Source organism: Cyprinodon tularosa, unplaced genomic scaffold (genome assembly GCF_016077235.1).
Source record: "Cyprinodon tularosa strain WSP-4 unplaced genomic scaffold, ASM1607723v1 ctg1530, whole genome shotgun sequence".
NCBI lineage: Eukaryota > Metazoa > Chordata > Actinopteri > Cyprinodontiformes > Cyprinodontidae > Cyprinodon > Cyprinodon tularosa.
The window spans coordinates 17226-44220 of record NW_024038365.1 but is presented as its reverse complement, the minus strand read 5'-3'; the positions used below and the strand labels follow the sequence as shown (position 1 = coordinate 44220).

Below are 26995 nucleotides of genomic sequence, written 5' to 3'. Positions count from 1 at the left end.
GGACATTTCATCACAGCGCTGTGTGTCCCGAGCCCGTAATATCATCAAAGACCCCTCACACCCCCACCATGGACTGTTCTCCCTGCTGCCCTCTGGAAAGAGGTTCCGCAGCATCCGCTGCAGATCCACCAGGTTGTGCAACAGCTTCTTCCCCACTGCCATCAGACTGTTGAACCTTTGATCCACAAACCGAACTCTGCACCTATTGCACATTATCGGGCATCAAATGCTGCTGAACTTTTAACTTTTAGCCCTTTAATTGTTCATCTCATTCTATTTTCAATAACGCATTTTTTGCACAAATGCCTATTTGCACTGAACCACTGCAACTTGCACACTGTCTCTTATCCTCTGCACTGTTCACACTTTGACCACTGCTGCACTTTTTGTATTTTTCTATAACTTGTGCCATTTGAAATATCAATGCAACGTTCATAAGCTGTATGTAACGCAATTTCGTTCTGTATGCACCCTGTGCATACAAAATGACAAATAAAGAAGTCTAAGTCTAAGTCTTATTTTTGCTTTGGCACCGCTGCGCCACTTACAGGCCTTACATACATTTTGCAGCGTTTTCATGCATTCGTGTGGACGATCACATTTATTTTACGTCTCCGTCTTTACGACAACCGTTCTGGAAAATATCAGCGTTTCGTGTTCGTGTGGACGGGGCCTAAATTCATTCAGAAAAAGATGTGAAACACCATACCAAAGTTGCACAGTATGGGTCTGCCTTGATTTTTTTTTTCTATTTAAACATATCAATTGCTTAGATAAATGAGTACCAGATTACTATATAACAGCTTATCTGTTCTGGTTTCTATGTATACACAGTTGTTAATTAATGGCTTTCTCAAAACTGGCCTAAAAAAAGGTCATTAACCCGTGAGTTTCTTATGTAATGAGGTGAAAGAGTTTCTAGATGGACATTTTATCACCAGTCAAACATGGTAAACACCTCTACTGTTCATTCCTGTGGCATCTAACTGCTGTGACTTATTCAAAAGGCTTCTCATGAGTATGAATTCTCAAGTGTGTAACAAGATGAGATTTGTTAGTGAAAGTTTTTCCACAGGAGGGACATTCAAAAGGCTTCTCACTTGTGTGAATTCTCATGTGAGAAGTCAAATGAATCTTTTGAGTAAATTTATTGTTACAAATGGGACAGGAAAAAGGCTTCTCACCACTGTGAATTCTGATGTGTATATCAAGATGAGATTTGTTAGTGAAACTTTTTCCACAGGACGGACATTCAAAAGGCTTCTTAACTGTGTGAATTCTCATGTGAGTAGTCAAATTACTCTTTTGAGTAAATTTTTTGCTACAAATGGTACAGGAAAAAGGCTTCTCACCTGTGTGAATTCTCATGTGAGAAGTCAAATTACTCTTTTGAGTAAATTTATTGTTACAAATGGTACAGGAAAAAGGCTTCTCACCACTGTGAATTCTGATGTGTTTATCAAAATCAGATTTGTTAGCAAAGCTTTTTCCACAGGACGGACATTCAAAAGGCTTCACACCTGTATGAATTCTGATGTGTGTATTAAGATAAGATTTGTTAGTGAAAGTTTTTCCACAGGACGGACATTCAAAAGGCTTCTCACCTGTGTGAATTCTCATGTGAGTAGTCAAATTACTCTTTTGAGTAAATTTATTGTTACAAATGGTACAGGAAAAAGGTTTCTCACCACTGTGAATTCTGATGTGTCTATCAAGATGAGATTTTTTAGTGAAGCTTTTTCCACAGGACGGACATTTAAAAGGCTTCACACCAGTGTGAACTTTGATGTGTTTATAAAGATGTGATTTGTCAGAGAAGCTTTTTCCACAGGACCGACATTCAAAAGGCTTCTCACCTGTGTGAATTCTGATGTGTGTATCAAGATTGGATTTGTTAGTGAAAGTTTTTCCACAGGACGGACATTCAAAAGGCTTCTCACCTGTGTGAATTCTGATGTGTGTAACAAGATGAGATTTGTTAGTGAAAGTTTTTCCACAGGATGGACATTCAAAAGGCTTCTCACCTGTGTGAATTCTGATGTGTGTATCAAGATTGGATTTGTTAGTGAAAGTTTTTCCACAGGATGGACATTCAAAAGGCTTCTCACCTGTGTGAATTCTGATGTGTGTATCAAGATTGGATTTGTTAGTGAAAGTTTTTCCACAGGACGGACATTCAAAAGGCTTCTCACCTGTGTGAGTTCTGATGTGTTTATCAAAATAAGATTTGTTAGCAAAGCTTTTTCCACAGGACGGACATTCAAAAGGCTTCTCACCTGTGTGAATTCTCATGTGAGTAGTCAAATAACTCTTTTGAGTAAATTTATTGTTACAAATGGTACAGGAAAAAGGCTTCTCACCACTGTGAATTCTGATGTGTGTAACAAGATGAGATTTGTTAGTGAAACTTTTTCCACAGGACAGACATTCAAAAGGCTTCTCACTTGTGTGAATTCTCATGTGAGTAGTCAAATCACTTTTTCGAGTGAAATTCTTGTTACAAATGGTACAGGAAAAAGGCTTCTCACCTGTGTGAATTATCATATGTCTATCAAGTCTAGATTTCTTTGTGAAAAATTTTCCACAGGACAGACAATAAAACTTCTGACCTGTGTGAGTTCTCATGTGAACCATTAAATGCTTTTTTTTAAGAAAGTTTTCTCCACATGTCAAACATGGGAAAGATTTCTGTCTTGTATCTTTAATCTTCTGCTTAAGAACAAGCTGCTCTTTCTGCTCACTTATGGGGAGCTCCATGGTTTCCTCTTTTGTACAGGGACGTTCTGGCTTTTGATGCTCTTCTTTTATCTGCGGATGTTCCGATTCCTCTTGGTCCAAAATGGATTTCCTCTCCTGTCCACAGAGCTGCTGGTCAGAGAAATCCTCCTCTTTTCCGACATAATCCTGGAGGCGGTCTGGAAAGACAAACATAGCAAAAAGGCGTTCTATTGGTTGTTAAATAAAGGACACCTCACATATAAGCACCAAACTCTCTCCTTGAGGTTGAGGAGCGAGTGGATCCTATCAAGCAACCTGAAGATATGAAGTTCATTCTGGCCTAAATTTATTTCCCTACAAACAATTATTAAGGAAAGTAAAGCATTTACATCCAACACCACAGTGACTGCCTGGCAAATGAGAAAGTAATGAGACAGCCTATACTCAGCAGCGCTTCCTGTACACCTCTGCCTGGAAGAGACATACCCCAGCTCAATGTGTCAGAGGTTGAGCCTATACTCAGCAGCGCTTCCTGTACACCTCTGCCTGGAAGAGATATACCCCAGCTCAATGTGTCAGAGGTTGAGCAGGAGCTGCCATTTTAATCCCATGTAATAAAGGTTTCTAGAATTTCCTTCTTTTATATTCAGAGAAATATCCTGTCCAGGAGTGATGCTGAGAAACTAGTCCATGCAATTGTTACTTCAATGCTAGCCTATTGCAATTCTTTACAGTCAGGAAGTACACAAACTGTAGCAAAAAGCCTTCAGCTGATCCAAAATGCTGCAGTCAGAGTCCTGATGAAAATAAAAAAAACAAAACCATATCTCTCCTATTCTAGCTTCTCTTCATTTACTTCCTGTTAAGAATTTAAAATACTCCTTTTCACATATAAAGCTCTAATTCACCAAGATCCATCTGATATCAGAGATCTGATTGTTCCTTATGTTCCTAACAGAGCACTTCGCTTTCAATCTGCAGGTTTACTAGTGGTTCCTAGAATTTCTAAAAGTAGAATGGGAGGCAGATCTTTTAGTTATCAGGCTCCTCTCCTGTGGAACCAACTACCAGTTGTAGTCAGTGAGGCAGACACCCTGTCTACTTTTAAGCTTAAAACTTTCCTTTTTGATAAAGCTTCTAGTTAGAGTGGCTCAGGTTATCCTGAGCTATCTCTATAGTTATGCTGCTATAGGCTTAGACTGCTGGAGGACATAGGGACTCCCTTTAATAGTTATTTCTCCAAACAGCCATAAAACCATAGGTTTCCTGTACTTTGTTGAAATAATAACCCCACAGTGGTAATGAGTTCTATCCTCAGTATCTGTGTTTCTACTGATTAGACTGTTGAATAGAGTAAAGAAAAAAACTGGGAAACAAAACACCTGATTAAAATGCTTCTGTGTAAATAATGAGTTTGAAATATTTCTAGTTAGGCGGTCGGCGGGGAGCGTCAAGCATGTAGGACGTATCTGCCGGAGCTCCGCAGGAATGTGACTATTTAAACCTTTTTGAACACGACTTATTGAAGTTTCTTTTACAGCTTTAGTTCATTACGTAATCTACAGGCATTTATGCTCAACTAGTTTTGGTAATTTTATTAAACCATGGCAAACCGGGGTAAATCCGACACCTCGAAGGTAGGCCGCAGCAAACCACGCCTGTCGCCTGAGCCCGAGGCTGCTCCAGTATTCGATGCTAACGAGCATCTGCTAAAGCGTATGGAGGAGAAACTGGAGGGTGTGCGCTCAGATCTTGTTAGCAAATTTGACAAAATTGTGTCCGGGGCTGTGAGAAGGGAGATTACGACTACTCTTGCTCCGCTGGGACTGAAGTTAATTCGCACGAACAAGCTATTGCGGACCTTGAGCGCTCGGCTACTGACTACAATGACAAGCTAACAACCCTTGGAGCAACTGTTGCTTCGCTAAAGGATATTGTGGAATCCATATCAAAGAAATGCGAGGATTTGGAAGGACGGTCGAGACTGAATAATGTATGGGTGGTCTGAGGGAAGCCGCCCAACGGATTTTGTGGCTACTTTACTTAAGGATTTACTTGGTTTGCCCTACAAACCCGCGCTGGACAGGGCTCACCGGACCCTCCGTGCTAAACCTACGGATCGGGAACCCCCACGTCCCTTCGTTGTCAGAGTGAATATGTTTCAACAACGTAACGAAATCCTCTGTAAGGCCAATGAAGCATCTCCTTTGATTTATAATGGGAGGAGGATTTCTGTTTTCCCGGATTTCACTGCTGCTGTGGCAAAATAACGGACTGCCTTTACTAAAGTTAAGAAGGAGCTGCACTGCTGTCCAAGTGTCAAATTTGGTCTTTTCTACCCGGCAATATTGCGAATTACTCTTCCAGATGGGCTAGTCCAGAGGTTTGAAGATCCGTCGCTCGCCATGGACTTTGTTGAGAAAAAGCTGAAAAATGCAGTGATCCCCTGACTCTGTTTGAATGTTTGCCCTATGGCAGACATTTTCAAGACAATTCTTTTGCGTTTATGCACGGGGATTGCTATGACTTTATTGACACTTTTGTTGTAGTATTTTGTTACGGCAAATTTTTTGGCCCCAAGGACCACTAATGTAACTTGCACTAACGCTGCAGATTTGATAATTGAGGTTGGCTTCCTTGCACCTTAAGTATTGTTTTTGCACACTGGTTTGCACCTTTTTTTTTATTATTTGATTTTTTTATTATTTTTTTTTTTTTATGTATTTATTTTTAATATTATTTTTATTAAAATTTTTATTTATTTTTATTTTAATTTTTTTTAAATACAATATTGTGCACCTAGATTTTGTTTTTGTTACATTCTATTTGGAGGGTTTTGTTTTTCTCTCTCTAAGAACTCTCCAAGGACCTTTTGTAGGTCGGACCATGGGCATTTTGTGGGGGGAGTGTGCTTCGTGCATCCCATTTGGGGGGATGCTTCTGCGAGATGTTCGGTTTGTTTGTTCACAAGGTTTGCTTTTTGTGTTGTGTACCTCCAACTCTTCCTTATCTTTTCTTCTGCTTGACCCTTTGTTCTATCGATCAAGCGCCCAGATTCTTTCTGTTACTCATATGTCTTATACTTTGCTATGGCTCTATTACTAGGACAGGACCTCCAATTTGCCAGTTTCAACGGCAAGGGGCTTAATAATCCTGTTTAATGCAGTAAAGTACTACATCACCTCAACCAGTTGGGAGCAAGAGTCATCTTAGGAAACAAGACCATCAGAAACTGAAGAAGAACTGGGTTGGCCAGATCTATCATTCATCTTTTTCTGGTAAGGCCAGGGGTGCAGCTATTCTTTTACATAAATCTGTCCCTTTTACTTGTGATCAGATTATTTCTGACCACAATGGTAGATATGTTATTGTTACAGGTTCTATTGGGGATATACGTGTAACATTAGCTAATGTCTATGCTCCCAACTGGGATGATGACGCTTTCTATAGACGCCTTTTCTCTGAACTTCCGGATATGTCAACACATTATTTAGCATTAGGCGGAGATTTCAATTGCTGGGTCAACTCGACACTCGATCGTTCTTCATCCAAGCCGGCCGTGCTCTCTCGATTGGCCAAAACAATTCACTCATTTATGCAGGAGTTTGCAGTATCTGATGCGTGACGTTTTTTTAATCCTTTGAAAAGAGAGTACTCCTCCTTCTCATCATACATTCACTCAAATTTGACCTTTTTTCTTATTGATAATAGGCTGTTACCATCCTTGTCCTTGTGTAGATATGATGTCATCGTTTTATCTGACCATGCCCCGCTTTTGATGGATGTTAGATTAGGCATGTTATCATCCCAACGTCCATTATGGCAATTGAACACACGTCTTCTCTCAAACACTAGCTTTATTGACTACATTTCGAAACAGATAGATTTTTTCCTGGCAACAAATAGAGCACCGGGTATCTCTCCCTCCCTTCTTTGGGAATCACTGAAGGCTTTTATTAGGGGAGAGATCATTTCATTTATTCATTTCGAGAATAAATTAAGGAATGAGAAGTTGAATACCCTAAGACGAAATATGTACGCGGCCTGTGCTTCCCCGAATGTGTATAAAGAGCTTTCACTTTAATCCGAATTTGATATACTCATGACCCACCGCACTACAGAACTTAGGTTGCGGTCCAGGGCACAGTTTTTCAAACACGGTGACAAGGCCAGCAATTTGTTGGCACACCAAATTCGCCGGGTGTCTGCATCGCGTCAGATTATCAAGATTCAAACTGACACAGGTGTGACGACAGATCCCTGTCAGATTAACCTTGCTTTTGAGAAATTTTATAGGTTATTGTATTCATCTGAATCCACATCCACGGTTGCTGACTTGGATAATTTTTTCACCGAATTGGAAGTGCCTGCTGTTGATCAGGAAACGGCAGTTAACCTGAGTAGACCTATCACTTTGTCAGAACTTGATGCGGCTATGCGATCTCTTCAGGGAGGAAAATGCCCAGGCCCTGATGGGTACCCCTCTGAGTTTTATAAGACATTTTGGGAAAAACTGGCACCACTCTTATTAGAAATGTATAATGATGCTTTTGTTATTGGAATCCTGCCCGAGACTCTTAATCAGGCCACCATTTCCCTTCTTTTGAAAAAAGCCAAAGATCCTCTTTGTTGTTCATCCTATTGTCCGATAAGCCTTTTAAATGTCGACTTTAAACTGTTATCGAAAGTTTTAGCTATGCATCTTGAGTGTGTTCTGCCTACATTAGTTCACTTAGACCAGACCGGGTTTGTTCAAAATAGACATTCTTTTTCTAATATTAGGAGGCTTTTTAATGTTATTCACAAGGACTCATCCCATAACAATCCCGAAGCGTTGATCTCTCTCGATGCTGAAAAGGCTTTTGACCGAGTTGAGTGGTCTTACCTATTTTATATTGTCAGAAAGTTTGGGTTTGGTGAAGCTTTTTTGACTTGGATTAAGTTACTATATTCTAACCCACAGGTCTCTGTTAGGACTAATAACTAGTGTTGCGCCGATGCCATTTTTTGGCCCCCGATACCGATACCCGATACCTGGCTGTGCAGTATCGGCCGATACCGATACCATAATAATGTAAAATAATTGCCATCATGGCTTTGTCAAGCTGCTGCATACCTTTGTGAAGAAGGAAAAAATCTAATACAAAGTGAATCCAGTAGAACTTTTCATTGCCTATCTGGAATTGGTGACAATAGTTGAATAAACTTATGGCTCTCAAAATGGTATCGGTGCCCTATTTTTTGGTACTCGCTGATACCGATACCACCATTTCAGGGCATTATCTGGGCCCCGTCCGATACTGGTATCATTATCGGTGCAACACTACTAATAACACTCGGTCGGAGTACTTCCTTCTTCATCGCTCTACAAGACAGGGGTGCCCATTGAGCCCCCTTTTATTTGCCCTGGCTATTGAGCCGCTTGCCATCATGCTTCGTTCGAGTCCAACTATTGTGGGCATACGACGTTATAGTTTGGAAGTTAAAGTCTCGCTTTATGTTGTTGACTTACTTTTATACCTTTCAGTTCTGTACAACTCTATTCCTGCTGCTTTGCACCTGCTTTCAGACTTTGACCGGTTATCTGGGTATAAACTGAATCTGGGTAAAAGTGAATTGTTTCCTATTAACTCAGCGGCTAGGGCTCTTCCACTGCACGGCTTTCCTTTCAAAGTAGCCAATGACAGTTTCACATATCTTGGAGTTCGAGTACTTATTTAACGCTAACTTTTCTCCCTTGCTGCTGAAAGTTAAAGAAGACTTTGAGAACTGGTCCTTACTTAAACTGTCTCTGGTAGCTCGAATTAACTGTATCAAAATGAATGTTCTCCCCCGTTTTTTGTATCCTTTTCAATGTGTCCCAACTTTTTTAACCAATTCCTTTTTTGGTTGGGTAGATTCTCTTGTTTCGGATTTTCACCGGGAGGGGAGGGTCCCTAGATTGTCTAGACAATATTTAGAGAGACCTAAGCCACTTGGGGGGATGGCCTTACCGAACTTCAGGTACTACAATTGGGCCTCCAATATTAGGGTTTTGACAGCCTGACTTCGGTGTCTCCCATCCTCTCCTCACTGGCTTGTAACGGAGACGAATTCGGCAAAACCTGTGTCTCTCGTAGCTACTCACCAATTAAATCCTCGACTGTTGCTTACACTAGGAATAGCGTAGTTAAAACCTCTCTTAAGGTTTGGACTCAATTTCGGCGTTATTTTGGTCTACAACTCCTTTCAGCATATGCTCCTATCGCAAACAATCATGACTTTTCTCCCTCTCACAGACAAAACTTTTGTGATTTGGTCAAACCTTGGCATTCAGACCTTTAGGGATTTATTTATTGATGGTATCTTCGCTACCTTTCAACAACTCTCTGCCAAATTTACTCTCCCATCTCGAGATTTTTTCAGATTTTTACAGGTGTGCAGCTTTGTTCGTAGTAATTTTCCCACTTTTCCTAGGCTGCCTAAAGACTCTGACCTTGACTCCTTGCTTTTGCCCATTCCTCAGAGCGGATCGCATAGCTTCGATCCGCCCTTAGTCTTTAGGATCAATCAAGGCCCTCTGGAAGGAGGATATAGGAGAGGCTATCCCTGACGAGCTTTGGTCACGTATCTTAATCCGGGTACATAAGTCTTCTATATGTGCTAGGCACTGTCTTATTCAATGCATGCTTGTGCACCGCGTTTACTATACCAGGGCCCGTCTGTCTAAATTCTACAGGTGCTGGTCATAAAATTAGAATATCATGAAAAAGTAGATTGATTTCAGTAATTCCATTTAAAAAGTGAAACTTGTATATTATATTCATACATTACATACAAACTCATATATTTCAGATGTTTATTTGGTTTAATTTTGATGATTACAAATGACAACAAATGAAAATCTCAAATTCATCATATCAGAAAATTAGAATATTACTGAAGATCAATAAAAACAAAGGATTTATAGAAATGTTGGCCAACTGAAAAGTATGAACATGAAAAGTATGAGCATGTACAGCACTCAGTATTTAGTTGGGCCTCCTTTGGCCTGTATTACTGCAGCAATGCGGCGTGGCATGGAGTCGATCAGTCTGTGGCACTGCTCAGGTGTTATGATAGCCCAGGTTGCTCTAATAGTGGCTTTTAGCTCTTCTGAATTGTTGGGTCTGGTGTATTGCATCTTCTTCTTCACAATACCCCATAGATTTTCTATGGGGTTAAGGTCAGGAGAGTTTGCTGGCCAATTAAGAACAGGGATACCATGGTCCTTCAACCAGGTACTGGTAGCTTTGGCACTGTGTGCAGGTGCCAAGTCCTGTTGGAAAATGAAATCTGCATCTCCAAAAAGTTGGTCAGCTGCAGGAAGCATGAAGTGCTCTAAAACTTCCTGGTATGTGGCTGCGTTGACCCTGGACCTCAGAAAACACAATGGACCAACACCAGCAGATGACATGGCACCCCAAACCATCACTGACTGTGGAAACTTTACACTGGACTTCAAGCAACGTGGATGAAGTGCCTCTCTTCTTTTCCTCCAGACTCTGGGACCTTGATTTCCAAAGGAAATGCAAAATTTACTTTCATCAGAGAACATGACTTTGGACCACTCACCAGCAGTCCAGTCCTGTTTCTCTTTAGCCCAGGCAAGACGCTTCTGACGCTGTCTGTGGTTCAAGAGTGGCTTGACACAAGGAATGCGACAGCAGAAACCCATGTCTTTCATACGTCTGTGTGTGGTGGTTCTTGAAGCACTCACTCCAGCTGCAGTCCACTCTTTGTGAATCTCCCCCACATTTTTGAATGGGTTTTGTTTCACAATCCTCTCCAGGGTGCGGTTATCTCTCTTGCTTGCACACTTTTTTCGACCACATCTTTTCCTTCCCTTCGCCTCTCTATTAATGTGCTTGGACACTGAGCTCTGTGAACAGCCAGCCTCTTTAGCGATGACCTTTTGTGTCTTGCCCTCCTTGTGCAAGGTGTCGATGGTCGTCTTTTGGACAACTGTCAAGTTCCCCATGATTGTGTAGACCATTTAAAGGCTTTTGCAGGTGGTTTGAGTTAATTAGCTGATTAGAGTGTGGCACCAGGGGCCATCAATTTTGAACCTTTTCACAATATTCTAATTTTCTGATATGATGAATTTGAGATTTTCATTTGTTGTCATTTGTAATCATCAAAATTAAACAAAATAAACATCTGAAATATATGAGTTTGTATGTAATGTATGAATATAATATACAAGTTTCACTTTTTAAATGGAATTACTGAAATCAATCTACTTTTTCATGATATTCTAATTTTATGACCAGCACCTGTATAGCACAGTTTCCCCAGTTTGTGATAGGTGCCAACAGTCTCCTGCGAACCTTATACACATGTTTTGGTTGTGCCCCCAGCTGAAGAGCTTTTGGACAGAGTTATTTGTTGTTATATCAGACGTGGTTGGCAGAAAAATGTATCCGAACCCCAAGAGAGCTTTGTTTGGGGTGTTTTCGGGGCCATCTCCTTTGTCCTCTTCCCAAGAAAATTCTTTGTCCTTTATGACCATTATAGCAAGGAGGATAATTCTTCTTAAATGGAAATCACCACAACCTCCTTCTTTCGTACTTTGGTTGAGGGATATGGTTTATTTTCTTAAACTTGAAAAAATTAGGTTGTCACTACGGGGTTACTTTGACAAATTTGCAGAGATTCTGACAACCATTACTGCGATTGGTTGGTCAGGTTAATTTCCATTCTGTCCCAGTCTAGTCCTTCGTGTATACTTTCCTGGGCACAAACTGTACTGTACTATCTCAAAACATTTTTTATTTTTTTATAAGTTTTTATATATTTTTTATTTTTTTCTCTCGTGTGGGTGTCCTTTTTCTTATGACTTTTTCTTATTTCCTGGGAGTGATTGGAGGTCGTTTTGTTGTGTTTTCTGTTTGGTTTTTTATGACTCAAGAGAATTGTATGGTTTGTTTGATATGTATCACATTGTACATTTATGGCTATGCAATTCCTTGACCTTGACTCCTTGCTTTTGCCCATTCCTCAGAGTGGATCGCATAGCTTCGATCTGCCCTTAGTCTTTAGGATCAATCAAGGCCCTCTGGAAGGAGGATATAGGAGAGGCTATCCCTGACGAGCTTTGGTCACGTATCTTAATCCGGGTACATAAGTCTTCTATATGTGCTAGGACTGTCTTATTCAATGCATGCTTGTGCACCGCGTTTACTATACCAGGGCCCGTCTGTCTAAATTCTATAGCACAGTTTCCCCAGTTTGTGATAGGTGCCAACAGTCTCCTGCGAACCTTATACACATGTTTTGGTTGTGCCCCCAGCTGAAGAGCTTTTGGACAGAGTTATTTGTTGTTATATCAGACGTGGTTGGCAGAAAAATGTATCCGAACCCCAAGAGAGCTTTGTTTGGGGTGTTTTCGGGGCTATCTCCTTTGTCCTCTTCCCAAGAAAATTCTTTGTCCTTTATGACCATTATAGCAAGGAGGATAATTCTTCTTAAATGGAAATCACCACAACCTCCTTCTTTCGTACTTTGGTTGAGGGATATGGTTTATTTTCTTAAACTTGAAAAAAATAGGTTGTCACTACGGGGTTACTTTGACAAATTTGCAGAGATTCTGACAACCATTACTGCGATTGGTTGGTCAGGTTAATTTCCATTCTGTCCCAGTCTAGTCCTTCGTGTATACTTTCCTGGGCACAAACTGTACTGTACTATCTCAAAACATTTTTTATTTTTTTATAAGTTTTTATATATTTTTTATTTTTTTCTCTCGTGTGGGTGTCCTTTTTCTTATGACTTTTTCTTATTTCCTGGGAGTGATTGGAGGTCGTTTTGTTGTGTTTTCTGTTTGGTTTTTTATGACTCAAGAGAATTGTATGGTTTGTTTGATATGTATCACATTGTACATTTATGGCTATGCAATTCCTGTTAAAAACCAAATAATCCAAGTATGTAAAAAAAAAAGAAAAAAAAAAAAGAGGATAAGATCCTCTTGACGAGGATCTTATCAAGGAAATTCCTGAAAGACATTGAGGGGTCCTGAAAGACACAGAGACATCTGCATATTCCAGCTGCCACCACCAGCTGATCTACAACACTAGATATAATGTGGGCCAGATGCAACAAAAGACCTTCTAGGGCTCTTTGTTGAAATTTCACAAGGCAGATACAGCTTTCATAAATCCCAAAGAGGCTTTGAAAGATTCTGCTGTTAGCTTGGAATAATCTAATCCAGGTTCAGGTGTCTGAGTGTTGAAATTTTTTAAATTAGAACAGATTAAAGACACTTAAGGTGGTCAGAAAAGAGGTGGAATAGCCCTTCAGTCGTTAGCTAAACCTGAAGCCAGCTTCAGCTTGGTTTCCACAGTGAGGTCAGAAAAAGACACCAAGATCTAATCAGGGATCATATCAGCCTCCATGTTGGAATCTAAGCACCAGAAACCATTGATATCTATATACATGATAGAGCTCTCATGGTGGCTCGCTGGACGGTGTTGTGCCAAAAAGTGATTGTCTGTTATAAACTGATCGGCTAAGATCGGCCGCGTTCCCACAGAGCAGCAAGAAGAGGGACTTGTTTCTATGTTTAGTGAGCCCAACCTGCCTGTGTTGTTTCAAGTTTCTTTCTCTGTATTTTAGATTTTGAAATCAAACACTATTAACACCAGTAAACCAGTTATATTTCTATGACCAAAGTTACAGCAGATGTGTCTTATTTACCTTTCTGCTCCTCATCAACGGCTTCATTTTTGCATTCCTCATGAACATCTGCAAAAAAACAGACAAACAAAATAATATGAAACGTAGTGAAATGAAGCGGTCAAACAAAATTACGGCAGCCCCACCCTTACTCTTCTCATCAGTGAGACAGGCGAGTGCACACTTATACACACCTACTTCCTTGGTGCACACCCACCTCCCTTTTGAGTCTGAACCCCCGAGACACACCATACACCACATAACCATTTATGTCTCCTACAATTATATTAATTCATATTATTTATTATATTAATTATTATTTTATAATATTAAATATATTCTGCTGAACTCACCCCCCCAGCACTGAAATAATCCACAAAATACACAGTATATGCAACCCAGTCTCATGGGAAAATGTACCCCCACTACGTTGGTCCACACTGCAAAACGTAGTGGAGGTACATTAATGGCCATTTTTTTGTGGTACTGTTACGTTTCTTCTGCCTATACGCTTTGTTTTTTTTTTTTACGTCCTAGTCACGTGACTTTCAAGATTCCAGCTGGGAGAAGAAAAAAATATATATATGGCCGACATTCGCTCATTTTTTTGTGGAAAGATTAATGACTTGAGTTTGTTTTTGCATTAAAATGAGTTTAATTAGTTTCTCCCGTATGCCACGACGTAATGCATTGATCTGAAAATCAACCTCAGACGCAACGCACGCAGTGGCGAGGGTTTGATCCGTCAGATGGAGTTAAATCACAAAAAATTCAATGTTGAATCGGGGCGGCAGCTAAATGCTACGCGATAGGTAGCAGCCAAAACGTTGCAATTTCACATAATCCTGACGAGATCCGAAAAACGTAGCAAAAACTAGCAAGCGGGTGATTATGTAAGTTCACGAAGTAAATATTATGTAAATAAACCCTACACTTCTCGCTATAAATGTAATCAAAACCCATTTAAATGCAGAAACTGATTGAAATTATTGATTTTCCCACTAAAAGTTAGAGAAATCTCAGCCATGTTTATACCAAAATGTTACAGTTTCACATTATCTTGAAAAATCTTTGCAAGAAACGAACAAGCAAGTGAATATAGTAAATATTCTGGCAACAAACTATACATTTCTCACTAGAAATGTAATCAAAACTCATTTTAATGCAAAAACAAACTCAAGTCATTAATCTTTCCACAAAAAAATGAGCGAATGTCGGCCATCTATATATATATTTTTTCTTCTCCCAGCTGGAATCTTGAAAGTCACGTGACTAGGACGTAAAACAATAGAAAGCGTATAGGCAGAAGAAATGTAACAGTACCACAAAAAAATTGCCATTAATGTACCTCCACTACGTTTTGCAGTGTGGACCAACGTAGTGGGGGTACATTTTCCTATGAGACTGGGTTGGTATATGACTATTTTACTTTCCTAAAGGTGATTTAAACTTATTTTTTGACCTGCAGTGTATTTTCTGTGTGAAATTGCTTTATTCAACTCTAAGGCATAAAATGTAATATATCTTACTGAACTCTCCACCCCAAACACTCAAAAAATCCACAAAATAATGATGCCAGACGATATGTACTACTTTATCTTGACTTTTGAAGCAACAAGCGCTAACAACCACAGCGTTTACCGACTTCCTGTTTTCAAAATAAAAGTGTAGGCCTAGTTTTTAAAGCGGAGAAGCTATCAATATTGAAATTTATCCTATATGTTTAAAAACTATTTAGAGACTTGAAATGTAAAACTAAAATGTTTAACTTTTGAAGCCAGTGGAGTGATTTGATCCAACACTGATATTAAATCAATTGATCACATGTTCTGGAAACTTGAGCAAAAATTTTTATATTTTCATACAAAAATTAAAAATAATTCAAGATTTAATGTGGAACGCTATTATCTAACAACGATTTTGAGTCAATTGATCACATTAGCTATTGAGCTACATTATGTTGATAGGAATTTATTAGAATATAGATTTAGAGATTTTTTCTCAATATAGTTAGAGATTACCCTCTCTGAACCGTTACTTTAGAGCTGTGAAAGGATTTCAGTGAATTGTAAATTGAATTCTCCTCACATATAAAGCCTTAAATGGTCAAACTCAATCTAATATCAGATATCAGATCATTCTCTATGTTCCTAACAGAGATGGATATAGAGATAGCTCAGGTTATCAAGAGCTATCTCTATAGTTATGCTGCTATAGGCTTAGACTGCTGGAGGACATAGGGACCCCTTTTCAGATCACTACCGCGCCGTGCAATTGGCAGCCCTGCATCAGTTAACAGCTAGCTTGTTAACTATCTGGAGCAGAAACCTTTTCTGATGGTTTTAAAATGTGCATTTCAATATACAATATACATACCCCATAATTCTAATACAACCACAGTTGACGCAAGACGGAAATGAGCCAAGAGCAAATAAATCAATAACAGAAATACTGATGCCGCATATACAGTATTTCAGCATAAATGCAGCACGATAAACCAGGTCACCTGAAACTTTGAATACCTTACAAGAGAGAACTGCACATACATACTACCATATGTACATATACATACACACAAACCCACACCCCTCCCCCTCCCCTCTAGGGTGCTTACCCACAGGCCAAAAATACCACATATAGTAAACAAACAGCAAAAAATTATATGTATAAAATATATACCCACTTACATGTATACATACACATACATATACATATTGAAGTATATACCTTTGTAATACCGATGACGGAGCAGATTGCGATCCATTAGAATCACTACAGCCCAAAATCACACACCCATATATAATTTCACCAAATGCCATCTTTGATTGAACTTGTCCACTTTGAGTTGTAAACATGCGGTCATTTTTTCCATCATAAACACTTGTTTTACCCTATTCTTCCACTCTGCTATAGATGGTGACAAAACTTGTCTCCAGTTAGCCGTTATAGTTTTTTTAGCTACTAATAGTAAAATGTGCAAAATATACTTTTGGTCTACATTAAAATAGTCTGGTATTATATTCAGTAAATAAAACAGAGCATTTGAAGGTATTTCTCTGTTTATAATTGTCTCTATTTCATCCCTAATCCCCTACCAATACTCACTGATAACAGGACAGTCCCAAAGAATGTGCGTATGGTCACCAATCTTCCCACACTGTCTCCAACATAGGGCTGCTGAAGGATTTTTCACAAATCTAGAAATTAAAAACGGGGTGCGAAAAAATCGTATTAAAATTTTAAAAATTTGATTTTATTCCTTTTTGGAGAACAAACTTCTCACTTGTAGTTATAACCTTTCCCGTTTTGTGTTGAGTTGTCGCTTGCCAAACTACAACCTGAGAGTAATACTGCAGCCAGTAAAACTCTGGGGAGTCTAAAATGTGCTGCTACATAAAAAAAAAAAGAAAGAAAAAAGATTACACTTCTTTAAAACTACCCGCAACAAAAGATTTGCATACATTTCTGGAATCGAGTTTTTGCCCAGGCCCAGTACAACCTCTGACTTTATGCTCTGATTTTTCTCATCATAACAGCTTCATGTGGTCTGTTCCTGTTTGGCTGTGACTCCATCCTAGAGAGAAATATCAGCTGTGCTGCTGCCATCAACACCTTTTCTTATAGATGTTGAAGATGGGCTTGTTTTTCATAGCTGTCCTGTTTCTCTTACTGTGACTAACTGTATGTGCTACATTTCATCCTCTGGCGTGGGAACTGGTTTAGAGCTCGTCTGCCTGTATTTCCGGGAATGGACCAACTTTTGTATCTCTGCTTCTTTCTGTATGTTTGATGCTAGATGGCCGCTAACAATGAACCCAGTTCTGCTGGAGGTTTCCTGCTGTTAAAAGGTAGTTTTCCTCTCTACTGTCACTACAAGCATGCTTGGTGTGAGGGGTTGGCTTTGAGTCAATGAGTCGATGTAATCTGCTGGATTTCTTTGGATAGAAAACTTTAAACCAATCTGACTGAATTGTCTCTATAAAGTGGTTAAGATGACATGAGATGTGAATTGGCGCTGTATAAATAAACTGAATTGAATGATAACAGAGGCTATGTTTTCAGGGAGCTTAAATTCCCCCGGATGACCGGTTAGAAAAAGAGTAGTTAAAAAAGTCAAAAGTCAAAAAGCCTTTATTGTCATTATATTCTGTGACAGATACAATGAGATTTGGGACTTCCATAACAGCTACCGTGAAATAAAAATAAAAAATATATAAAAAATATATAGATATATTAAAAGGAAAAGGAATGTAAACAGTTACAAAAAAATATATATAAATATATTAAAAGGAAATGTAAACAGTGAAAATGGAAATGTAAACAGTGAAAAGGAAATGTAAACAGTACTGGCACAGATTGTGGGGGGGGGGGGGGGGGGGGATAGTGCAAAACAGGTGTAAAGTGACCGACAGTGCAGGTCGGAGTTGAGGGGGGGCAATGGCTTGGGGAATAATGTAAACCAGGTGAAAAGTGTCCGTCAGTGCAGGTCGGAGTTGAGGGCGGCAATGGCTCGGGGGAAGAAACTGTTCTTGAGTCTGTTTGTCCTGATCCTCATTTGCCTGTAGCGCCTTCCAGAGGGCAACAGGTCAAACAGGGTGGAGCCAGGGTGGGAGCTGTCCTTGGAGATGGCCCTGGCTCTGCTGAGGCACCGGGTGGAGTAAATGTCTGCCAGGGAGGGGAGAGGGCGACCGATAATCCTCTGCGCTGCCTTTATCACCCTCTGCAGCCTCTCCCTGTCGGCAGCGGTGGAGCTGCCGAACCATACTAAGATGCAGTAGGTCAGCAAGCTCTCGATGGAGGAGCGGTAGAAGGCCAGCAGCAGATCAGAGTTGAGGTTATACCTTCTGAGGATTCTCAGGAAGTGTAACCTTTGCCGGGCCTTCTTGATGATGGTGGTGATGTTCTCTGACCAGGTGATGCGGTCAGAGATGTGGACGCCGAGGTATTCGACGCTGTGAACCCTCTCCACCTGCTCGCCGTTGATGAAGAGGGGAGCTGGCTCAGGGCTGTGCCTCCTGAAGTCTATGATGAGCTCGTTGGTTTTCTTGGTGTTCAGAGTCAGATTGTTCTCTGAGCACCAATCAGCCAGCTTCAGGACCTCCTCTCTGTAGGCGGCCTCGTCACCCCTGGAGATGAGACCGACCACAGCGGTATCGTCGGCGTACTTGATGATCCGGTTGTGGTTGTGGATCGGTCTGCAATCGTGGGTGTAGAGGCAGAAGAGGAGGGGGCTCAGCACACAGCCCTGTGGGGAGCCGATGCTCAGCGTGCGGGTGGAGGAGAGGTGGGAGCCAAGTCTCACAGCCTGGGGTCGATCGGTCAGGAAGTTGTTAATCCAGGTCAGGAAGTTGTTAAAAAAAGCACAGATTGTCTGTCATGAACACCATTTTCAAGCACAAGGATGTCTATTAGTGCACATGGCACAAGGACACCATAGACCGGACAGGTGTGACAGCGTGTTTTCTAGTAGTTTTTCTCTGTTTGTTTTCTCCACCTTCTCTAGCATCTCTGCTATCACTCTCCTGACACAATATAAGGATGCATGACATGAACAATTGGATAATTTGGGGTGAAACAATCAATATGGATTAGAAATATAGTTATAAAATTATAATCAACTGGGATATATATAATTCAATTCAATTTATTTATACGGCGCCAATTCACAACACATGTCATCTCAAGGCACTTTACAGTTCACCAGATCATCCAGTCAGATTGATTCAAAGTTTTCTATCTAAGGAAAACCAGCTGATTGCATTGACTCGATGACTCAAATACAATCCCTCACACTAAGCATGCTTGTAGCAACGGTGGAGAGGAAAAACTCCCTTTTAACAGGAAGAAACCTCCAGCAGAACCAGGCTCAGTGTGAGCGGCCGACTGGGGTTCAAGGAGACAGAAGCAGACATAGAAAAAGAAGCAGAGACACAAAAAGCAGCTGTAAAAGGCGGCCCCGTCCAGGAAACAGACAGCCAGGCAGACGAGCTCAGAGCCAGCTCCCATGTCAGAGGATGAAGAGAGCACATCCAGTCAGCCACGGTCAGAGAAACAGGACTACACTAGAAAACAGGCCGATCTCCAGCCTCTATAAACAATGGTGTTGATGGCAGCAGCACAGCTGATATTTCTCTGCAGGATGGAGTCACAGCCAAACAGGAACAGACCAGATGAAGCTACTATGAGAAAAAGCATAACAAGAGAGAGCATAACGTTAGAGATTGAACTAACAGATTCTGCAGAATAGGAGAACAGAGAGAGAATGAAGCAGAATGATGAAATGGGGGTCCCTATGTCCTCCAGAAGTCTAAGCCTATAGCAGCATAACTATAGAGATAGCTCAGGATAACCTGAGCCACTCTAACTATAAGCTTTATCAAAAAGGAAAGTTTTAAGCCTAGCCTTTAAAGTAGACAGGGTGTCTGCCTCACGGACTAAAACTGGTAGCTGGTTCCACAGGAGAGGAGCCTGATAACTAAAAGATCTGCCTCCCATTCTACTTTTAGAAATTCTAGGAACCACTAGTAAACCTGCAGATTGAGAGCGAAGTGCTCTGTTAGGAACATAAGGAAGAATCAGATCTCTGATATCAGATGGAGCTTGGCCATTTAAGGCTTTATATGTGAGAAGGAGGATTTTAAATTCTATTCTGGATTTAACAGAAAGCCAATGAAGAGAAGCCAGGATAGGAGAGATATGATCTCTCTTTTTAATTTTCATTAGAACTCTGGCTGCAGCATTTTGGATCAGCTGAAGGCTTCTAACTACAGTTTGTGGACTTCCTGATAGTAAAGAATTACAATAGTCCAGCCTTGAAGTGACAAATGCATGGACTAGTTTCTCAGCATCACCCCTGGACAGGAGATTTCGCATTTTTGCAGTATTCCTCAGATGAAACAAGGAAATTCTAGAAACCTCTTTGATATGGGATTTAAATGACAGGTCCTGATCCAAAAATAACACCAAGATTTTTTACTTTATTATCTGAAATCAGTTAAATCCCTTCCAAATGAAGTGACTGGCTAATCAGCTTCTTTTTCAGAGACTCTGGTCCAAAGACTATAACTTCTGTTTTGTCTGCATTCAGAAGCAGAAAGTTAAGAGTCATCCAGGTTTTTATGTCTTCAAGACATGCCTGTAATCTATGTAATGGGTTAGCTTCATCTGGATTTATAGACAGATATAGCTGGGTATCATCAGCATAACAGTGAAAATTAATCCCATGCTGTCTAATAATTCTACCAATTGGGAGCATGTATAATCTGTCATTAACATGAACAAGCTGAATTCAATCCGATACATAAGATCTAAAAAAGTCTAGAGCTGTTCCTTTAATTCCAACAAAATATTCAAGTCTTTCTAAAAGAATATTATGGTCAACTGTATCAAATGCAGCACTAAGATCCAACAGGACGAGCACAGATACAAGTCCATAATCTGAGGCCATGAGAATATCATTAGTGACTTTCACCAGAGCTGTTTCAGTGCTATGATGAGCTCTAAAGCCAGACTGAAACTCTTCAAAAAGTTCATTATGGTGTAAGTGATCGCAAACTTGTTTGGCAACTACTTTCTCAAGAATTTTGGAAAAGAAAGTAAGATTGGATATAGGTCTATAATTAACCAAGTCATCTGGGTCAAGAGACGGTTTTTTAAGCAGAGGTTTAATTCCAGCAACCTTAAAAGCCTTAGGTACATTTCCCTGTAACAGAGATAGAATAATCACATCTAAAATGGAGGAGGAGATCAAAGGGAATACCTGCTTAAATAACCTGGTTGGAACAGGATTTAACATTCAAGTTGAAGGCTTAGATGAAGACAATAATTTTGCTAACTCAGAAAGTTCAACTGGATCAAAGCAGTCTAAACCCGGTTCAGATTCCATAACTACCTCAGGTACAATCGCGGATAGAGGAGTGCTTATGATCTTATTTTTAATAAGATCAATCTTATTTATAAAAAATCCCATAAAATCATTACTGCTAAGAGCAGGTGGAATGGACGGTTCAACAGAGCTATGGCTCTGGGTGAGTTTGGCAACTGTATTAAAAAGAAATCTAGGATTATTCTTATTCTCCTCTATTAATGAGGAGAAATATGCTGCTCTTGCTTTATAAAGGGTCCTCTTATACAGCAGTAAACTATTTTTTCAGACTAGGAAGGACTCCCGCAGGCCTGTGGAGCGATATTTTCTCTCCAGCTTCCTAGCATTTTGCTTCAAAGTGCGCAGCTCTGCATTAAACCAAGGAGCAAGCTTTCTATTTTTAACGGTTTTCATTTTCAAAGGAGCTGCGTTGTCTAAGGCAGTACGCATAGAACTAGCAACCCCATCAACAAAATCATCAACCTGTGAAGGGGAATAAGCTAAGCTTTTGCACTCTGCAGCACTGCTCAGCGACACAGAGGAGAGAGAAAGTGAAGAAGATTCTTTAAAATGTATAACTGCACTATCTGATAAAGATCTACTAAAATTGAACCTTCTTTTGGGGGAGGTGAACTCTGTTAAAGTAATCCTGAAGGTTATTAGAAAGTGGTCAGAGAGGACAGGGTTGTGAGGAAATACTGTTATTTCTGCACATTCTATGTCGTATGTCAGCACAAGATCCAAAGTATGAAGATGAGAATGTGTGGGACTATTCACATTTATAACAAAGCCAATAGTGTCTAAGATAGCATTAAAGGCTGCTCTTAAGCTATCGCCTTCAATGTCAGCATGGATGTCAAAATCTCCCACTATGATGACCCTGTCAGTATTTAATACCAAATCAGAAAGGAACTCTGAAAACTCATCTAAAAATTCAGAGTAAGGACCTGGTGGACGACACAAAGTTACAAAAATAATAATAATACTATTATTTATTATTAATAATAATAATAATAACATTAATAATAATTATTAAAGTGACAGAGGATATAGATAACAGGATATAATTCCTACATTAAGATGAATGGTGGAGGCTTTAAAATGATCTATTCTCAATGAATCCATAGCTCAGATATACACTATATTGCCAAAAGTATTTGCTCACCCATCCAAATTATTGGAATCAGGTGTTCCAATCACTTCCATGGCCACAGGTGTATAAATTCAAGCACCTAGGCATGCAGACTGTTTTTACAAACATTTGTGAAAGAATGGGTCGCTCTCAGGAGCTCAGTGAATTCCAGCGTGGAACTGTGATAGGATGCCACCTGTGCAACAAATCCAGTCGTGAAATTTCCTCGCTCCTAAATATTCCACAGTCAACTGTCAGCTGTATTATAAGAAAATGGAAGTGTTTGGGAACGACAGCAACTCAGCCACGAAGTGGTAGGCCACGTAAACTGACGGAGCGGGGTCAGCGGATGCTGACGCGCATAGTGCGAAGAGGTCGCCAACTTTCTGCAGAGTCAATCACTACAGACCTCCAAACTTCATGTGGCCTTCAGATTAGCTCAAGAACAGTGCGCAGAGAGCTTCATGGAATGGGTTTCCATGGTCGAGCAGCTGCATCCAAGCCATACATCACCAAGTGCAATGCAAAGCGTCGGATGCGGTGGTGTAAAGCACGCCGCCACTGGACTCTAGAGCAGTGGAGACGCGTTCTCTGGAGTGACGAATCGCGCTTCTCCATCTGGCAATCTGATGGACGGGTCTGGGTTTGGCGGTTGCCAGGAGAACGGTACTTGTCTGACTGCATTGTGCCAAGTGTAAAGTTTGGTGGAGGGGGGATTATGGTGTGAGGTTGTTTTTCAGGAGCTGGGCTTGGCCCCTTAGTTCCAGTGAAAGGAACTCTGAATGCTTCAGCATACCAAGACATTTTGGACAATTCCATGCTCCCAACTTTGTGGGAACAGTTTGGAGCTGGCCCCTTCCTCTTCCAACATGACTGTGCACCAGTGCACAAAGCAAGGTCCATAAAGACATGGATGACAGAGTCTGGTGTGGATGAACTTGACTGGCCTGCACAGAGTCCTGACCTCAACCCGATAGAACACCTTTGGGATGAATTAGAGCGGAGACTGAGAGCCAGGCCTTCTCGTCCAACATCAGTGTGCGACCTCACAAATGCGCTTCTGGAAGAATGGTCAAAAATTCCCATAAACACACTCCTAAACCTTGTGGACAGCCTTCCCAGAAGAGTTGAAGCTGTTCTAGCTGCAAAGGGTGGACCGACGTCATATTGAACCCTATGGATTAGGAACGGGATGTCACTTAAGCTCATATGTGAGTCAAGGCAGGTGAGCAAATACTTTTGGCAATATAGTGTATCTGGAGGTTAAATTGACTGAAACTGCCACACAGTCCTCCCTCCCTCCTCTGCTGAGGAGAAGTTTGTTTGGACTTCTGCAGGTGCAGAAGTGATAAAGAGTACCGAACACTAAGGAAGTAAATTTACTGGGTCAGTTTGAAATTATGGAATAATTCAGTGATTTGTGACAAAGTTGAAACTTTCATCTAAAATTCTTTAAGCTACATGAACTTATTTTATCTACTATTGTTTGTGAAAGGGTAAGATAACATCTGATCTGTCCTTCTCAGACTCAGCTCCTTTAATTCAGACCGTTGGTAACTTTGACTCCCAGTTTTGCTCCACATGAGCTCATGACGGGTCGACCCGTTCCTGGACCACAGAACGGACCAGACCACTGACCTCTGGCCAGACTGGGACTGACAGGTGACACATTAAAATGACCTACATGACCTTTTTCCCCTTAGAGACGGCTTTACAGAGGGACCAAGGTGCCTGGAGACACTGATGGAGGACCATCTCAGCCATCCTTCCATCCTTCAGGACGAGGAGGTGTGGCTCAAAGACATCAAAAGAAAGTGATCAGATCTCATCTGAGCTCATCAGGAAGGAACCAGGAAGAGCTTCAACAAAGCAAACCAGGGGCGTTTCTCAATTCACGAGAACACGAGTACGTACTCGCGTTCTCGTCAAGTCCGTTCTTGGCGAGAACGCAGGAAGAGCGGACTTGACGAGAACGCGAGCACGCAAGCACGTATGTGTATTGGAGCAGAAGCGTACTCGTGACGTCATCACATGCAACGTTGTTTAGCATTTCTTTAACAGTCAAAACTATTTATTCCCTACACAAAACATGTTGAAAACAATATTTTTAATTTCTAAAGCTTAAAAAACATTAAAAAAAATTACCGAACCGCAAAAAAACGCCATCAGAACGAGCTGTAGTTCACACATAACTAGACCGAGATAAGTGCACTACAGACGGGGTAAATTTAGCCCTGGCTGCGGGTTACCTTCGGAGGTCTGCTGGTCACTCTGGTCCGCTCAATGTCGGACTTTTTTTTTTTAATTTCGCACTAACTCTGTAAACAGACCACACAGGGAGGCTTAAATGTATAATGTTATCGCCTCAAACGATTTCAAAACGTACTTTTGAAGAACAACAGCAGCAGAAAAGGGAATGTTTAACCTAACACTGTGAGCGCTGTCTGGAATCAAGCTGCGGCCGCGGGGCATTCTGGGGAAGCGGCCAGTCTGAAGAACGCACAAGTCTGCTCTGATGCATGCTCGATAAAGAGGGCGGGGTGAGAACAACATCCGGGGATTTTATGCGTTCTCAATCTGGCGTTCTTGAGAATTGGAACGGTACTCGGGCTGAGGCTGATGACGTATCACGAGTACACGAGCACACGAGAACGCTCAAGAACGCATATTGAGAAACGGCCCAGAATAAAGGACCAGAATAATCCCCTCTGATTGGTTAATTAACACATCAGTAGTCCATCTGATGTGTTGAGGACCAGCTGCTCTGCAGACCATCCATTGAACCTCGTTCAAAATGTCGCCTGTATAAGGGACCGACATCAACAGAAAGATGAAGACGCCCACCTGAAGATGTCTGACATCAGCTTTGGCTTTTTGATTATTTAATTATACAACATGAATGAGAAGGGAAACATGTTGTAATGTGTTGTATTTTAATGAAAGATAAAAATTTTTAGTATCTGAGTGTTTGATATAACTTTTCTTAAAAAATAAATAAAGTCCAAGTGTTAGATGAGCACCTGATGGCTGATGGTCAGTATTGGCAGAGATTTCTGGATTAGAGAATGAACTCTGATGATCGGGTCATCTCAGCTACCATTGGGGAAGAGGAGCGCTGAGATTAAATCCTCCAACTTTTCAATGTGAGCTTTGACTGAACCTGATTCTGCAGAGCTGAACTGAATCTGTGTGAAACATCTTTGTGTTATGATTTTAACTTTTTGCATAGAGATATTTTTTTTTATGTTACTTATAATGAAGCTCAGGTTAATAATTTGACTTACCCTTTGTAGAGATGAAGGAGTCCATTTTTTTTGACTGATTTGAACTTTTCTCTTTCAAGGGAAACAAAAAGGGTAACTGATAATGATAAGAATTAAACATTAAAATTCTCAACAATAGATATTTTACCATAAAAGTATCATCATGGGGAAAAACAGTAAATATTTTTGCCAACTAGGATGTGATTCCAGGGCTCTATTTATTGGCAAAACATTTTAGCTTTCATGATCTTTTCCATGATTTTTCCATCTATTATAATCATTTAATTTGTCCACTCACTTAATGCAGCGTTTTTGATATATATGTTTCATTATTATTTTTATTTTTAGTTTCTTATTTTTACCTTTCTTTACATATACACAATTTTTTTTTGTTTTCTTTATAAATATTTACAGTTTTAGTTACTTTTAGTTTTTTATATTCATTAATTTTCCCATTTTTAATATCGATTACAAAATGATATCCTTCTATAATCGAAAGGGTGGACTGTAGTTGGAAAATTTAGATTTCTCTTTTAATTAGATATTAATTGATCCTATTTACTCACTATAAAAGTTTTCACTCAGTCTGTTTCACTTTCAAGGCCAGACCATTGTATATAGGATAATTAAATATCAATAAAAATAAATATCTAAGCTAGCAGTTGTATTTTCAAAACAGGAAGTCGGTGCATGACGTAGCCCTTTTCTCTCGATGTGTTTTTACTGTAAAGTCTCTAATACACTTGAAATGTTGGAGCAGCTTTCTCCAAACCAGGGGAGGAAGGGGTTTAACTGGAGCAAATGTTTGAATATCCAACTTAAAACTAACACGTTTTTTAACCCAACAACGTAAACTAACCATCAACCGGAAGTTAGCTTTAGCTTAGCATCTTGATCTCCTCTAAGCAGTTTTCCAATCAGATGAGGCTAACATCCACAGTGTGCATCATCAGGGAATCGTTTCTATCAGGTGTTTCCTACCTATCCGGTGTAAGATGATCTGGGGGATCCTGGTGAAATCCAGCAGTAGATGTTGGTCGTCCATCTTTTCCTCCGAATTGACCAAACTCCCTTTAAACTCCGTGAATGTTTCTTCAGCAGGAGTTAACTGCTCGCTGATAAACTCTCCTTGAAGCTGGATGTGTTGTTTATGAACTCAGTCATTAAACAAAGTATGATCCACGGTGAGCATGTGCTCAACTTTTATTAACTTCTTAACCAGCATTAACAACCGTCTTGCTTTGTTTATCTCTTCTTCTACCGCCTTCTTCTTCTTCTTCTTCTTCTTCTTCTTCTTCTTCTGAAAGGTGCATTTCCGCCACCTAC

At 40.3% G+C, this 26995-nt stretch overlaps 1 protein-coding gene across 10 annotated transcripts; it reads right to left on the bottom strand.

The window, feature by feature from the left end:
- Positions 1-674: 674 nt before the first annotated feature.
- LOC119779936 (gastrula zinc finger protein XlCGF8.2DB-like) lies at positions 675-26972 on the bottom strand. 10 transcript variants are annotated; one of them, XM_038279793.1, is made up of 5 exons: positions 26651-26971; positions 13432-13479; positions 2277-2915; positions 1437-2192; positions 675-1352 (listed from the first exon to the last, which is right to left on the bottom strand). In XM_038279793.1, exons 1-5 carry the CDS (start codon positions 26712-26714, stop codon positions 997-999), a joined length of 1863 nt encoding a protein of 620 aa, XP_038135721.1. In that variant the 5' UTR covers positions 26715-26971; the 3' UTR covers positions 675-996. The 10 variants fall into 10 exon arrangements, with proteins under 10 accessions (XP_038135721.1, XP_038135723.1, XP_038135727.1 ...); XM_038279795.1 differs by having other exon boundaries at positions 675-2192; positions 2277-2410; positions 2579-2915; XM_038279799.1 differs by having other exon boundaries at positions 675-998; positions 1923-2192; positions 26651-26970.
- Between the last annotated feature and the right edge of the window lie 23 nt (positions 26973-26995).